Below are 13,396 nucleotides of genomic sequence, written 5' to 3'. Positions count from 1 at the left end.
GGATAGATCAATATACATTGCTGCTATAAAGAAGGCTTCAGAATGCTTTAAGATAGGACTGTTTTGCAAGGCTTTCAAATACAGTGCCTGTGCCATGATTGCAAGTACTTAGAGTGGGGAGGAGGTGAGTAGTGACTTTGATATCTTAAATAATAATGGACATAACAGTTTGGCTGGAATCAGTTATTCTTATTGTAGGATATGTGACAGACTAGGCAGATAAGGACCAGATTATAAAATGTTAAAAGCTGTAATTGCTAATGTGTTTTCCTCCTTCCTTAACATGTAAAATTCTTGTTAGCAATTTTGTCTTATTTCATTTTGTTCAGCATCAGTAAATGAAATAATATAAAATCACTAATTTAAGAAGTGACTTATAGATGTATATTAAACAAAAGATGGAAGGAATGGAAACAGAGAAAGGAGGGAGAGAGGGAGTAATAGAAGGGAGGAAGAGAGGGAGGAAGGGAGGGAAGGAAGGAGGGAAGGGGAGGAGATCTGGCAACAGTATGTCATTTGGAAGGTATTGGAAAAGATGAGAGAATAAAGATAAGAAAGAACAATTGTACATTTAACTGAATTGAATACTACATATTATGATGTTAATTTAAAAAATAACTGTTTAGTCCCACGGTCAGGATGTACACACCCTTAAACCCAGAAAATATAGGTGTATTAGAGCAATATGGTGCCTAGAAGATAGCATCTAATTCTTTCTAAAGTAGTTCAGAAAGTCTACAGTGAAGAAGATAACATTTCATCAGGCTCTTGAAGGCACATTTGATCTTAACAAATAAAGAATGGTAGGGAAGAAGATGATAACTATGCAATAGCACAGAGAAAACAAAGATGGTTGATTTGCTGAATCACCAGAAGTTTGCTGTGACTGGTTGTGTTTAAAGAACTAGGGTGTAAACAGATTGTGAATTCGGGACTTAATCCTGTTACGGAATGTTATGTTATCCAAAGCTCTGTGTGCTTCTGGCAAGATCCCCAGAACCCACTCCCCAACCTCCTACCCAAGCCTGTAGCTCCAAAAGTCTGCCCAGGCAACCCGCAGTACTAATCATTCCATGCTTTGCATTCCTGTTCATGTCAATCACTAGAGGCAGCAAATCCCAGGTCATACCTCATTTCTGAATATCATTCCATACAGCTGAGCACATTTCCTCATCTAACCACATCTCCTATAACTCCTCAAATTTTCACTCGATTATATTTAACTCACAGTCCATTATTAGTAAATATCCTTCATATACTCAACCTCTTCTTTTCATGTTTCTCTTCATTATTTTGATCTCTAAAATTTGAAGTTCCTAGGACTGTCCTTGGATTTCTTCTCTATGTTCGGTCCCTGGTGAGTTCATGGATTTAAATACCATCTGTAAATTAAGAATTTGCAAATTTAGATCACCTACTATACTTCCTCTTCCCTGAGGGAGTACATATATTCAAGAGTCAACCCAGTATCTCTGTTTGGACACATGGTCATCTCAGTCTTAACAAGTAATCCCCCAACCCCCCAAACACCACCACCACCTAACCTAATCACCACCAGCAGCAGTCTTGTCAGTAAATCACAACTTCTTTTTCTTAACTACGCAGGCTAAAAACTTTGGAGCTGTTCTTGGCCTCTTTCTTTATCACACACCCCATAGCCAGTCCAAGAGCAAATTCTCTTAATTCTATCTTCAAAATATAACCAATATCCTTGCCATTCTCTTTCTAACACTATTGTTGTCCAAGCCATAATTCTCTTGCCTGTTTTTGGAAGAACATAATAATTTTTTATCTTCTCTACTTCCTAATCCCATTCATCAGTCCATTTCACAGCCATCAGAATGATCAGGTCACTTCTCTGCTCAGAAATCCTCCAATCATTTCCTATCTCACACAGAGTAAAAGTCAAACGCTTTAAAAGTAATTTGTAGGGCTTCCCTGGTGGCGCAGTGGTTGGGAGTCCGCCTGCCGATGCAGGGGACACGGGTTCGTGCCCCGGTCCGGGAAGATCCCACATGCCGCGGAGCGGCTGGGCCCGTGAGCCATGGCCGCTGAGCCTGCGCATCCGGAGCCTGTGCTCCGCAACGGGAGAGGCCACAACAGTGAGAGGCCCGCGTACTGCAAAAAATAAATAAATAAATAAAATAAAATAAAATGATACATCTAGCAGAGGAATGTGTGGGAAAGAGATTGAAGGTAGCAATACATCGTGGAAGCTGGTAAAATAATTCAGGAAAAAGGTAAAAACGTGTGTAATGGTGGTAGAAAGAATTTTAAAAAGAGCAGATAAGAGAAACATTGCAAAGGCCACATTGACAAAAAATTGTGGTGAGAAAAGAAGTATGAGTCCAGTAAAATGTCCAGCATTGGCCACATGAAGGGGGAAAAATAACAGCAATAGAAAATCTGGAAGGACACATTTATAATGTTATAAAATTTATAATTACAAAAACAAAATTAAGTCATTACATGAATATTTAATTAAGGGCTATAAGATCACCCTCATCTTCATAAATTTGCAGACTGAAACTGTTAATGCCAATCTGAGAAAATTATCAGATGCATAAATTATTGTACCAATATCGAGCTAATAATTTTAACTCATATCAAGTGATAATTTTTTCTCATCCTTTTAATTTAATCTTCCTTCTCTTTCACCCATGTGTCCTTCGACCATTATAGGATGGTTGAAATCCTTTACTTACTGTAGAAATAAGACCTTTTCTTTATTTTTTAAACTGCTATACTTTCTACTCAGATTTTGAAGTGATGTATACATAGCTGGTCATGACCTTAGTTTTCCCATATATTTAGAAAAACTTAGCATTAGTGAATGTTAGGGAATGTAGATAAAATTTTATTGATTTCTGCTGTCATATTTTCATTTCAAGGAGAAAATCAGGCATTTTTTGCTGTCATGTCTAACAATATGTAATAAAAATATGTTAATCATTTTTTCCATTTTTAAAAAGTCATTAAGCTTGGTTGTTTGGTTTATCATAGTTGAGTGTTGGTACTATTGTCATATGCATATCATCTGAGTAACGCCTCTTTGACTTTTAGGAAAGATTAGCAGAAGAAATTGAAAAGCTGAGATCTGAACTTGACCAGTTGAAAATGAGAACTGGCTCTTTAATTGAACCCACAATATCAAGGTAACATTAAATAAAAAGCTTTTTCACCAATAATCATTATGAATTTCCTTATGGTTTCATATCTCCTCAAGTAAAATAAATAAGTACCTCCTGTTTCTTAGCAGGCATTGCCCTATTTTGATCCCTTACTGATTTACAGTTTCTACACTCAAAAATAATTCTCTAATTCAGTAATTCTTCCCTTAAATATTCAATAAAAATATAAATTATTACCTTTTGTATTCTGTATTAAATATATATAGAGCTATGTCTTCTTATATATTATAAATTATAAATGAAGAAGTGGAACCATATATACAGAGATTACATCTCTTTCCAGGAAGAGTCATTTTCTCTACATGCAGAAATGTTTTCAATGTTTAATTTTGCTGAAGAAACATCATTGGTATGATCACTTAGTATCTGACTATTTTGTTAAACTAATTACAATAAAGACGGAAGGAGAAATTAAATGTGTTTTAAAAAAAAAACTTCAAGTAAACTTGTTTGTACTCATCTACTTTGACTCAATACCTAATCTTAAAAAAAAAAAAAAAAAGCAAAGAGATCCTTGTTTACTCTCTAGATAGGCAGATCAAGCTCAATAATTAACGTATAATTTTCCTTTGTGCTTAGAGCCTTTTATTTAAAGTTGATAAAAAAACCATAGAGGGATTCACCCATTTGAGCATTTATTTGATAGACAACACAGTATCAGCTATTTGAAACTTTTGACCACCACAGACTTCTAAAAGTCCATTTTTCTTGGTCTTATGCTTATCCTAAGAATGTTAGCTCTACAAAGGTTGGATATTTTGTCTGTTTTGAGTACCATAATCTCAGCACCTAAAAAAAGAAACCTTGTATATAGTGTACTCTCAATAGATATTGTTGAATAAATGAATATCTAGTAAAGCATTTTTTGGACATTCAGGTGAAAAATCCAAATCAAAAAAAATCCTAAGGGTGCTTACATTCTCTTCAATGTATTAATAAGAACAAAATTCAGTATTTTGAATTCAGTTTAGTGTAAGAAACACAGTTCTGCAGGCATAAATACACCCAAGGAACTTTTAAATAGGTAGGTCTTTAATTTTGAAAATAATGTTTATTTTTCTAATGTTTTATTACGGTTTATATATCTGAGGCTATTAATTCAGTGGTATACATGGTGATGATGATGATGACGGTAAAGGAGAAAGAAAGAGCTGATAAAATACCAACAGAGTAAATACATAGAACTAGCATTATTCAGTCAACAAATGAAACATATTTTAATAAGACCAAATGGCCATTTCATTGTCTTTTTGACCTTCAGTCTCAGAAATACAGAGTTCTAGAAGTGTTGTCTAAAAGTTCATCACCTTAGTGAGTCATCTTGGCAGCCTAGCAATGTGACATTAATCCACAATGAAGGATCATCAGGGAAACTTGGGAACTACATACAGAGCAACTATTCTTTGATACAATGGATTGTAATAGAAACAACACTAGACCAAAAATAAGAAAATTGACATTCCTAGGTCTTAAACATACAATAACTAGCAGTTTGATTTTGGAAAACCCATTTTTCCTTAATAAGTTCAAATATATATATATATGTATATTTACATAATTATATAAAATAATTTTTATAAAATATATATGTATATTTACATGAATTATATAAAAATATTTTTATAAAATAATATTTTATGACTATCTCACAAGATTACTTTGCAGATAAATGAGACAAGTGAGAAAAGTGTTTTGTAAACAGTAAATCAACTCACAAATATAAAGTATTATAGGAATTATTAAGATAGCTAATTTATAATGAGATAACTGAATATTTATTAAAGAGCAATTATTTCTTGAACATTCATATTTCTGAGTGCACATAATTGAAAAAAAAAACAATAAAGAAGACAAAGTGCATGAGAACTTCATCTACTAGTTTTTGATCTTACAGGTGGGGAGGTAAGAAGAGTTGAGCTAAAGTGAGTATCAGTGACTAATATCCTCTACTAGAATCTGAAATGAAAGTAAAATGAGTTCCAGAGTGGCCGAGAAAGCCTGATTTGGCTCAACTCAGGGGAAAGGGTAGGATCTGGATAATTGGAAAGGACAATGAAGGACATCCCAGGAAGCAGAGAAATGGGTAACAGCTTTTCTCTAAGAAAATTTGTGCTTGATTTATCTATTGAAGCTCCTTTGTGAGATTATATTCAAGAGTCACAGGAGATTCAGGAGGGAAAACTACCTGGTTCCTTATTTAAAGGAACCAGTGACTGTATTGTAACTTACATCTGCAAGTGCCTCTCAAAATATTGTACACCAAGAATAATTTTAAAACTGAGATATATGGATATACTGCTTCTGACAGATCACAGAGTTGAATAAAAAGAGAGAGGTGAGGGGTAACTGCTTTAGATGAAGTATAAGCAATGGCTCTTCCACAATTGTTGTTGGTTCAGGTCTTTGTTCTCTCAAGATCAATTAAGTACTTTCTACTTGTGAGCCTGTGACATTGGAGATACAGTGGTGATGGTAGTGAAGAATACATGTTCCAGATGGAAAATGCAGGAATATGAATTTGAGGACTGTTATAATAGAGGGAATACCAGGAGCTAGAATAGTGTATGAGGATGGGACTTTTAAGCTGAGACCTTAAGAATAGTAACCACATAAATGTTTGAAGAGACGATTTCAGGCAGAAAGAATAGCATGTTCAAAGGCTCGAAGCAAAAGAAAGTATAAGTTTCAGGAAAATGACAGACAGCACAGCTAGACGAAGAGAGAAGGCAGAGAGTAACTAGCAGTGAAGCTGGAAAGTAGGAGGGGCCCAGGTAGAGGACCTTGTAAGACAGTGAAGAGTTTTGAGCAGGGCTTTGATGGGACCAGATCTGTGTTTTGTTTCATGCTTTTATAAATGACTTGGAGTTGAGAGATAAAACAACAAGAAAAACAAAAAAAAAACAAGAAAACAATACTCCTAGTATGAGGTGTTAAAATTTTAGAAATTCTACTCTGATACCCACAGAGACATTACCCTAAGCAGCCACAGACTAAAGGTCGCTAGGATGTTCTGACCTAGACAGTTAGGACTGTATTATAATCAGTTGCCTCCATTCATTGTCTTACCAGATATTTATTAAGTTCTTATTGTATTCTAGGGATACCTCCTTGAGCATACGATAGTGACTAAAATCTGAACTTTGCCTTCATGAAACTTATACCCTCTGCTATAAATAAAGACTGAGAGTTGTGCCACTTAATGACTATGGCCTGGTTGGTTAGTTTTTAATATATGACTAATTCGTAATAAAGCCATTTTGCTTGATTAAGTCTCAAGTTCACGTCTATAAAAACAATAGCTGTCATCTATTTGGGGGATGATTCTTTAGTTCATTTGCTTTAATGTCCAATTTGGCAAAACAAAGACATGCATGAGTTAGGTCAGTGTCTTCTACTTTTTCAAAAACCCAGACCTCACCTAACCTTTTATAATCTTGCCGAATATTTGGGGATGTTTGTCTTTGTTCACAAAGAGAGCTAAGAGTGAAAGCATAGCAGGAGCCCCAGGTTCAAGAGAAAACACGGCTTTAAGCATATTTCCTAATGATGATGGATCATTTTATAGGACAGCATGTTGCATTTGTAATTATCATCATCATCGTAGCAGTAAACTGAATTTGCTGTAAATCTCTATATAAATAATATATTTGGAGAAACCTTTAGTGCACTTTGATTACAGTGTACTTTATTATCATGTTTTTTGAAAACCAGTCTGACGATATTTTCCAGTTAGAATTTTCCAACTGTTTCGTCTGTAAGCAGATTTCAGAATTAAATGTGCTTATTAAAAGATTTTTCTTAATCTTTTTGGAACAATGTCTTATCAAAAGCTGAAAAACTCTTCTGGTGAAATATCCTATTTTATTAAAAAAATAAGATTATTAACCTTGGGCCAATCTGATTTTAAGTATTTTGTTGATTTTCTAAATTGAAAAATAAAACGTTGGAAAATAGATCATTTTGTGACCCAAAAGTTTACACATTTTTCTCTTAGCTTAATGAGGAATATTTAAAACAAATACAGTGATAAATAGCATGTACTGGGATATCCACTAAATAGCTCAAACTAAGAGTTGTCGGAATGTAAGCCAATGGATTTTGGTTGTCAATCTTAACATGTTCCATTGGACTACTGCTTTTGAAAATAATGATTAATAAACAGAAAGGTTTTTTAATATTCTAAAAAGAGAAAATGAACTTGACCTTCAGAATGAAACTGAGGTTTCTGACATAAGCCTCCGAAGAGACCTCTGAGAGTTACAACACTTCAACACTTATTTTCTTCCTTGAAGTTTTTTTTTTTCTTCCTTTGAGGATTTGTGCTTTACTGCCAATGAAGCAGCGAATAGTGATTTGCTGGTAAAGTTTAAGTTTTGAGATTGAGCATATTTTATGTTTTCCTTGTTTCCAGAACTCATCTAGACACCTCAGCTGAGCTGCGGTATTCTGTTGGATCCCTAGTGGACAGCCAGTCTGATTACAGAACAACTAAAGTAATAAGAAGACCAAGGAGAGGCCGCATGGGTGTGAGGAGAGATGAGCCAAAGGTTAAACTTTTTATTTCAAGTCTTTGATGGCTTAAGTAAATGCACTCTTCCACTTTGGATAGTATTTTAATACTGAGAGAATTCATTGTTATTAATTTCAGGTGTGATACATAATATATTTTTAAAACTATAACTAACTATAACCGCTACTACGTACCAAAAGTTGAACCAAGTATGTCCCAAGTATTTATCCACATAACATTGTAAATTGAGTACTATTTGATACTAATTTCAGATGTGAAAATATTGAAGCTGAGAAATTTTAAGTGTTCAGACTTACACAGCCATTAAAGTAATAGAGTCAAAACTTGAGCCTGTATTCGTGTGATTTCAAATTCCACACTTTTATCTATTATGCCATATTGCCAAACAAATGGGCTTTTAGTTTGCTTGGGCATTTAAGCAATGGCACTCATATTGTTAATTAAAATTACATATTTTAATAATAATTACTGTTTTAATAACACTTTGAGGAAAATGTACACAGACTGTTGAAAGTGTTTATAGAAAACTGTTCATTATAAGCTGCAGTGCCAGTCTTTCATTCAGTCAATAACTTAAAATCTGTAGGCTGTATATGTTGAGTAAGTATATAGTTGCATTTTATAGAGAAGTAATATATAGTTCCTGTGTGCCCTAAGTATAGTTTGTTTTCCTCAACCTCTTTTATGTGTCCAAAATACTATATAACCTACTTGTCCTTATTTATACAAGGCTCTTGACATCCTTTTATTTTTTAGCTGGCAACTACATGTCATGTATAAGTTAGTCCCTTGTAGTAGGCATTCAATATCTAATGAATAGATAAATAAATAAATGAACAAACGAAGAATAAATAAATCCATCTCAGTTCTTTTCTCAGTTTTATGTGGTAAATAAATTAGTGCTACTTGGTACCAAAACAATTTGTAACACAAGTACTTACTCAGGTCCTCAAATCTGAAATAACTACTCAGGGCAGTATCTTGTGGTCCCCCCAAAAGTCATTTTACATCATCACAAAAATGAAAAACAATTTTTTTAAAAGCAGAAAATCTAGGACTGCTCTCTTACTTTCAACCATCTCCTGCCTTCAGACCACAGCTTGAAAAGCACTGGTCTGTTGGTTACTCAAGACTTTTGTTCACATGGAGGATTTATTATATTCATTTTAAAAACATAGTCATGTAAATTATTGTAGTGTGCCTTGGGTTTAAAAAAATCAGTGAGGCATTTAAGTGACCAGAGCACTGGAGACGAAATTAAACCTCTGCACAATATTTTTATTAATACTTTCTTAGAATGTTGGAGAGAGAATTCTTGTGTAATTTATTGAGTGGTAATATTCGTACCCTCAGCCTAATTAGTATAAGAGATGAAAATGCTGAAGTACAAGTGAATAGAGATTGTTATATTTGAAAACAAGTTAAAATGTTGCAAACATAGATGCTTTAAAGTAATTGCTGCCTTGAATTGGGGTTGAACTAAAAATCATGCAGAAGTTTATCATTTTTATTCCTATTAAAATATTGATATTTATGCTGAAAATTAGTACCTACCATTATTTAAGTACCAAGGAACTATTTTATTGAAATGATAAATTAAAATATTAATAATCAGTTCTACCTTTGTCAAGTAAGCTATAAAAGCATGTATGTTTTCAGTTTTTATTTTCAGGATAATGCTTTGAAAATGAGCAGCATGATAAATACTGTAATTGTTCCTTTACCATCTAGGTGAAATCTCTTGGGGATCATGAATGGAATAGAACTCAACAAATTGGAGTGCTAAGCAGCCACCCTTTTGAAAGTGACACAGAAATGTCTGACATTGATGATGATGATAGAGAAACGATTTTTAGCTCAATGGATCTTCTCTCTCCAAGTGGTCATTCTGATGCCCAGACCCTAGCCATGATGCTTCAGGAACAATTGGATGCTATCAACAAAGAAATCAGGTGAGTTCAATGATTTTTGATGGTCTCAAGTGATTAGAAGACCTTGAGCCTAAAAATGTGATCAACAGATCAGAAACATTGGCATCACCAATAAAGCTTATTAGAACTGCAGTATCTCAGACCTTGCTTCACACCTACTGAATAAGAATGTGCATTTTCACAAATTCCCGGAATAAAATTAGGACAGCTTTTGTAAGAAACATATATGAAAAATATACAGATTAATGATGATATTAGAGCAATATAAAAGAATTAGGTAAAGGTGAAATCTTTGATGAGTTTTCCAAATAAACTGAAAATCTGGGTAGCATTGGATTTTTTGTTTGATTAAACTTCAATCTATCTCTTACTCAACTAGTTCCTCAAAGTTTTACTCTCCCTTACAATTAATAGAATACCTAGAGTTTAAAACTACAATTTTTTGTATAGCAGAACCATATTGCCTCTCACCAGAAGGTTTTTCTGGAATCATTTACCACCAATCATTTGAAAGTACAAAATTTCTTTTTCTTTTTCTTTTTTGAAGAGGAGACAGTTTTTCCATTGGAATGTGTTTGAACATTAATCATGTACTGTGTTACTTGATTAAACCTTCCTTTCGGATTCTGATCTTTGGGTGAAGTTAAAATGCACCATGAATTCACTTTGTTATACAGCAGAAACTAACACAACATTGTAAAGCAATTATACTCCAATAAAGATGTTAAAAAAACATGCACCATGAAAATAAACTTTAAAGTAACAGAATTCATATTCTTTGTGTAAGTGAAAAATTAAAATTAAGAGTAAATTTGCCTCAGTATTTGTATTGATTTATTTTTTAGAGAAGTTTAAGATCCACAGCAAAATCAAGGGAAAAGTACAATGGTTTCCCATATACCCCCAGCCCCACACATGCATAGCCTCCCCCATTATCAACATCCTTAACCAGAGTGGTACATTTGTTACAACTGATGAACTTACATTGACACATCATATTATTCAAATGCATAGTTTACATTGTGGTTCACTCTTAGTTGTTTGGAAAATGTATAATAATGTGTATCCATCATTATGATATCATACAGACATAGTATTTTCACTGTCCCCAAAATTCGCTGTGCTCTGCCTATTCATCCCTCTCCCCGACCCAACCCCCAGAAAACACTGATCTTTTTACTGTCTCCATAGTTGCCTTTTCCAGAGTGTCATATATGTGGAATCATACAATATGTAGCCTCTTCAGATTGGTTTATTTCATTTAGTCACATGCATTTATTGTTCCTCCATGTCTTTTCATGGCTTGATAGCTCATTGCATTTTAGCACTGAATATTGTTCCACTGTATATATGTACCAGTTTATTTATCCATTCACCTACTGAAGGATATCTTCGTTGATTCCAAGTTTGGACAATTATGGATAAAGTTCTAAACATCTGTGTGCAGGGTTTTGTGTGGACATAAGCTTTGAAATCCTTTGGGTAAATATGAAGGAACACAGTTACTGGCTTATACGGTAAAAGTATGTTATGTTTCGTAAGAAACTGCCAAACTTTTCCAAAGTAAATACGTAAAAAGAAAACTTTGCAGTGATCATAACCTTGAAGTTAACAGTTATATCATAGGAAATCACAATAAGCCATTTGTAGTTAAGAGGAAAATATCTCAGGAGAGGTGGTTTCTAACTCCATTTTTCAAACAAACTATACTGGTACCCAGTTTTATTATATCAATATGCAAAATGTGTGTAGATTCAACTTAAATAGGATCTTGAAGCAACCCAGCTAAAGTTCTTTATTCTTTGTGTCTTTGTAATAAATAACGTATGCATATTCTTGAAGCTTCTCCCTATTTAAAGAAAGAGTAATAGTGTTTTGTCTTCTCAAAAGCATTTATAGCAACAGTATTTTTTTAAAAAATTTTCACTATCTGTGTCTCATATCTACATTATTAAATTGCTTGGTGCTTATGTAAAGGCAACTTGGCTGAGTCAGGGTTTTATTTGGCCAAATTATAATTATGAATGACCATTTATTGAGAATTCTATTAGTTATACTTTTTCATTGGATAGGAGGTAAGACTCAATGACTTTGTTGAGATTTGGGTTTCTAAAAGTCTCGTATATTCGTTCCTGAGTACAAATGTAAGATTAGGATTAGTGACAGAAATTAACTAGGCACTCAAGGTTTTAAAAGAGTTTTAACAGGTGGTAGTATAGAAATGGGGTCAAAATGAAAGTTGGGAGGAATTATGTATCATTTGAAAAGAAAGATTTTCTAATTTTCAGCCAGGAAATCTCTGGAATTTGTTGAAAGTTATATTGCCTAGGGAAAAAAGAAAATATTAGATTTGATATAAAATGTTCACAAAGGTATTTATTTATTTATTTAGTGAATTCCGATTAACATTATAACAGCACAAAATGTATCAAAAATAAACTGTATCTTTCAGACTAATTCAGGAAGAGAAAGAATCTACAGAGTTACGTGCTGAAGAAATTGAGAATAGAGTGGCTAGTGTGAGTCTGGAAGGCCTGAATTTAGCAAGGGTCCACCCAGGTACCTCCATCACTGCCTCGGTTACAGCTTCTTCGCTGGCCAGTTCATCTCCCCCCAGTGGACACTCAACACCAAAGCTCACCCCTCGAAGTCCTGCCAGGGAAATGGATCGGATGGGAGTCATGACACTGGTATGATGTGTCCAGAGAACCTTTGCTTCCATTAGAATTACTGATGCATTAGCTGAAATCTATTCTAGTCTAAAGACTTTCTGTGTGTTTTATTTTTTTTCTCAACAAACCTATGTGGTAGATACAAATATTAATCCCACTATGAAGTGAGGAAACGAAGCTACACAGGTGTAACTTTCCCAAGGTCACATAATAAGTAAATGGAAGAGCAGAAATCTAAATATCACATCAGAAATCTGAATGACTTAAACCATTAAATTCGTTTTTACTGATGATACCTTGATGATTGAGACTGGGTGGGTTTTTTGTTTTGTTTTGTTTTGTTTTGTTTTTGCGGTACACGGGCCTCTCACTGTTGTGGCCTCTCCCGTTGAGGAACACAGGCTCCGGACGCGCAGGCTCAGTGGCCATGGCTCACGGACCTAGCCGCTCCACGGCATGTGGGATCTTCCCGGACCGGGGCACGAACCCGTGTCCTCTGAATCGGCAGGCGGACTCTCAACCACTGCGCCACCAGGGAAGCCCTGGTTGGATTATTTTTAACACAATAAGTTTCAAAAATTATTTATTATAATCACTTCAATACACCAACATAGAATGTTATAATTTTATAATATACATAATATAATTTTAAAAGAAGAGCCATCAACAATAGCAGCAATTACCCAATTGAGTTTTATAATTCATGTCAACATTTTCACCCTTCTTTATTCTTTAATTCTTTATTTCATGTATCTTCTTTTGGGATTAAAAGTTGGAAACCTAAATCAGGAAGTACCCTTAACATAAGAGGGAAAAAAATCAAAGTACTCCTTGCTAAAAATAATGTTAGGTGGAATGACTACTGAATGTCATGATGTTTAGTCACTTGATTCTCGTGATGACATTTGAAAATGTTATTATCTCGAGCGAAAGTAACTGAAATGTTGAGAGTATGGGTAAATTGTCCTTGTTCAACACAGCTTGTAAAGAGGGGCTGGATTTTTTTTCAGATTTGCTAACTCAAAAGCATATACTGTTCTTTTTTATTTTTTCTGTGATTACCTGGGAACA

At 34.2% G+C, this 13,396-nt stretch overlaps 1 protein-coding gene across 24 annotated transcripts in view; it reads left to right on the top strand.

The window, feature by feature from the left end:
* PPFIA2 (PTPRF interacting protein alpha 2) overlaps positions 1 to 13,396 on the top strand; it is a 475,585-nt gene that overhangs the window by 378,694 nt on the left and 83,495 nt on the right. For all 24 annotated transcript variants that reach the window (XM_049694321.1, XM_049694307.1, XM_033407163.2 and 21 more), the window contains 4 exons: positions 3,064 to 3,155; positions 7,603 to 7,738; positions 9,454 to 9,674; positions 12,106 to 12,343. In XM_049694321.1, coding sequence (XP_049550278.1) covers positions 3,064 to 3,155; positions 7,603 to 7,738; positions 9,454 to 9,674; positions 12,106 to 12,343 — 687 coding nt within the window. The remainder of the gene's footprint in view (positions 1 to 3,063; positions 3,156 to 7,602; positions 7,739 to 9,453; positions 9,675 to 12,105; positions 12,344 to 13,396) is intronic.

This window comes from Orcinus orca, chromosome 11 (genome assembly GCF_937001465.1).
Source record: "Orcinus orca chromosome 11, mOrcOrc1.1, whole genome shotgun sequence".
NCBI lineage: Eukaryota > Metazoa > Chordata > Mammalia > Artiodactyla > Delphinidae > Orcinus > Orcinus orca.
Note: the sequence above shows the minus strand (reverse complement) of the source record. Positions and strands in the feature narration are given on the sequence as shown.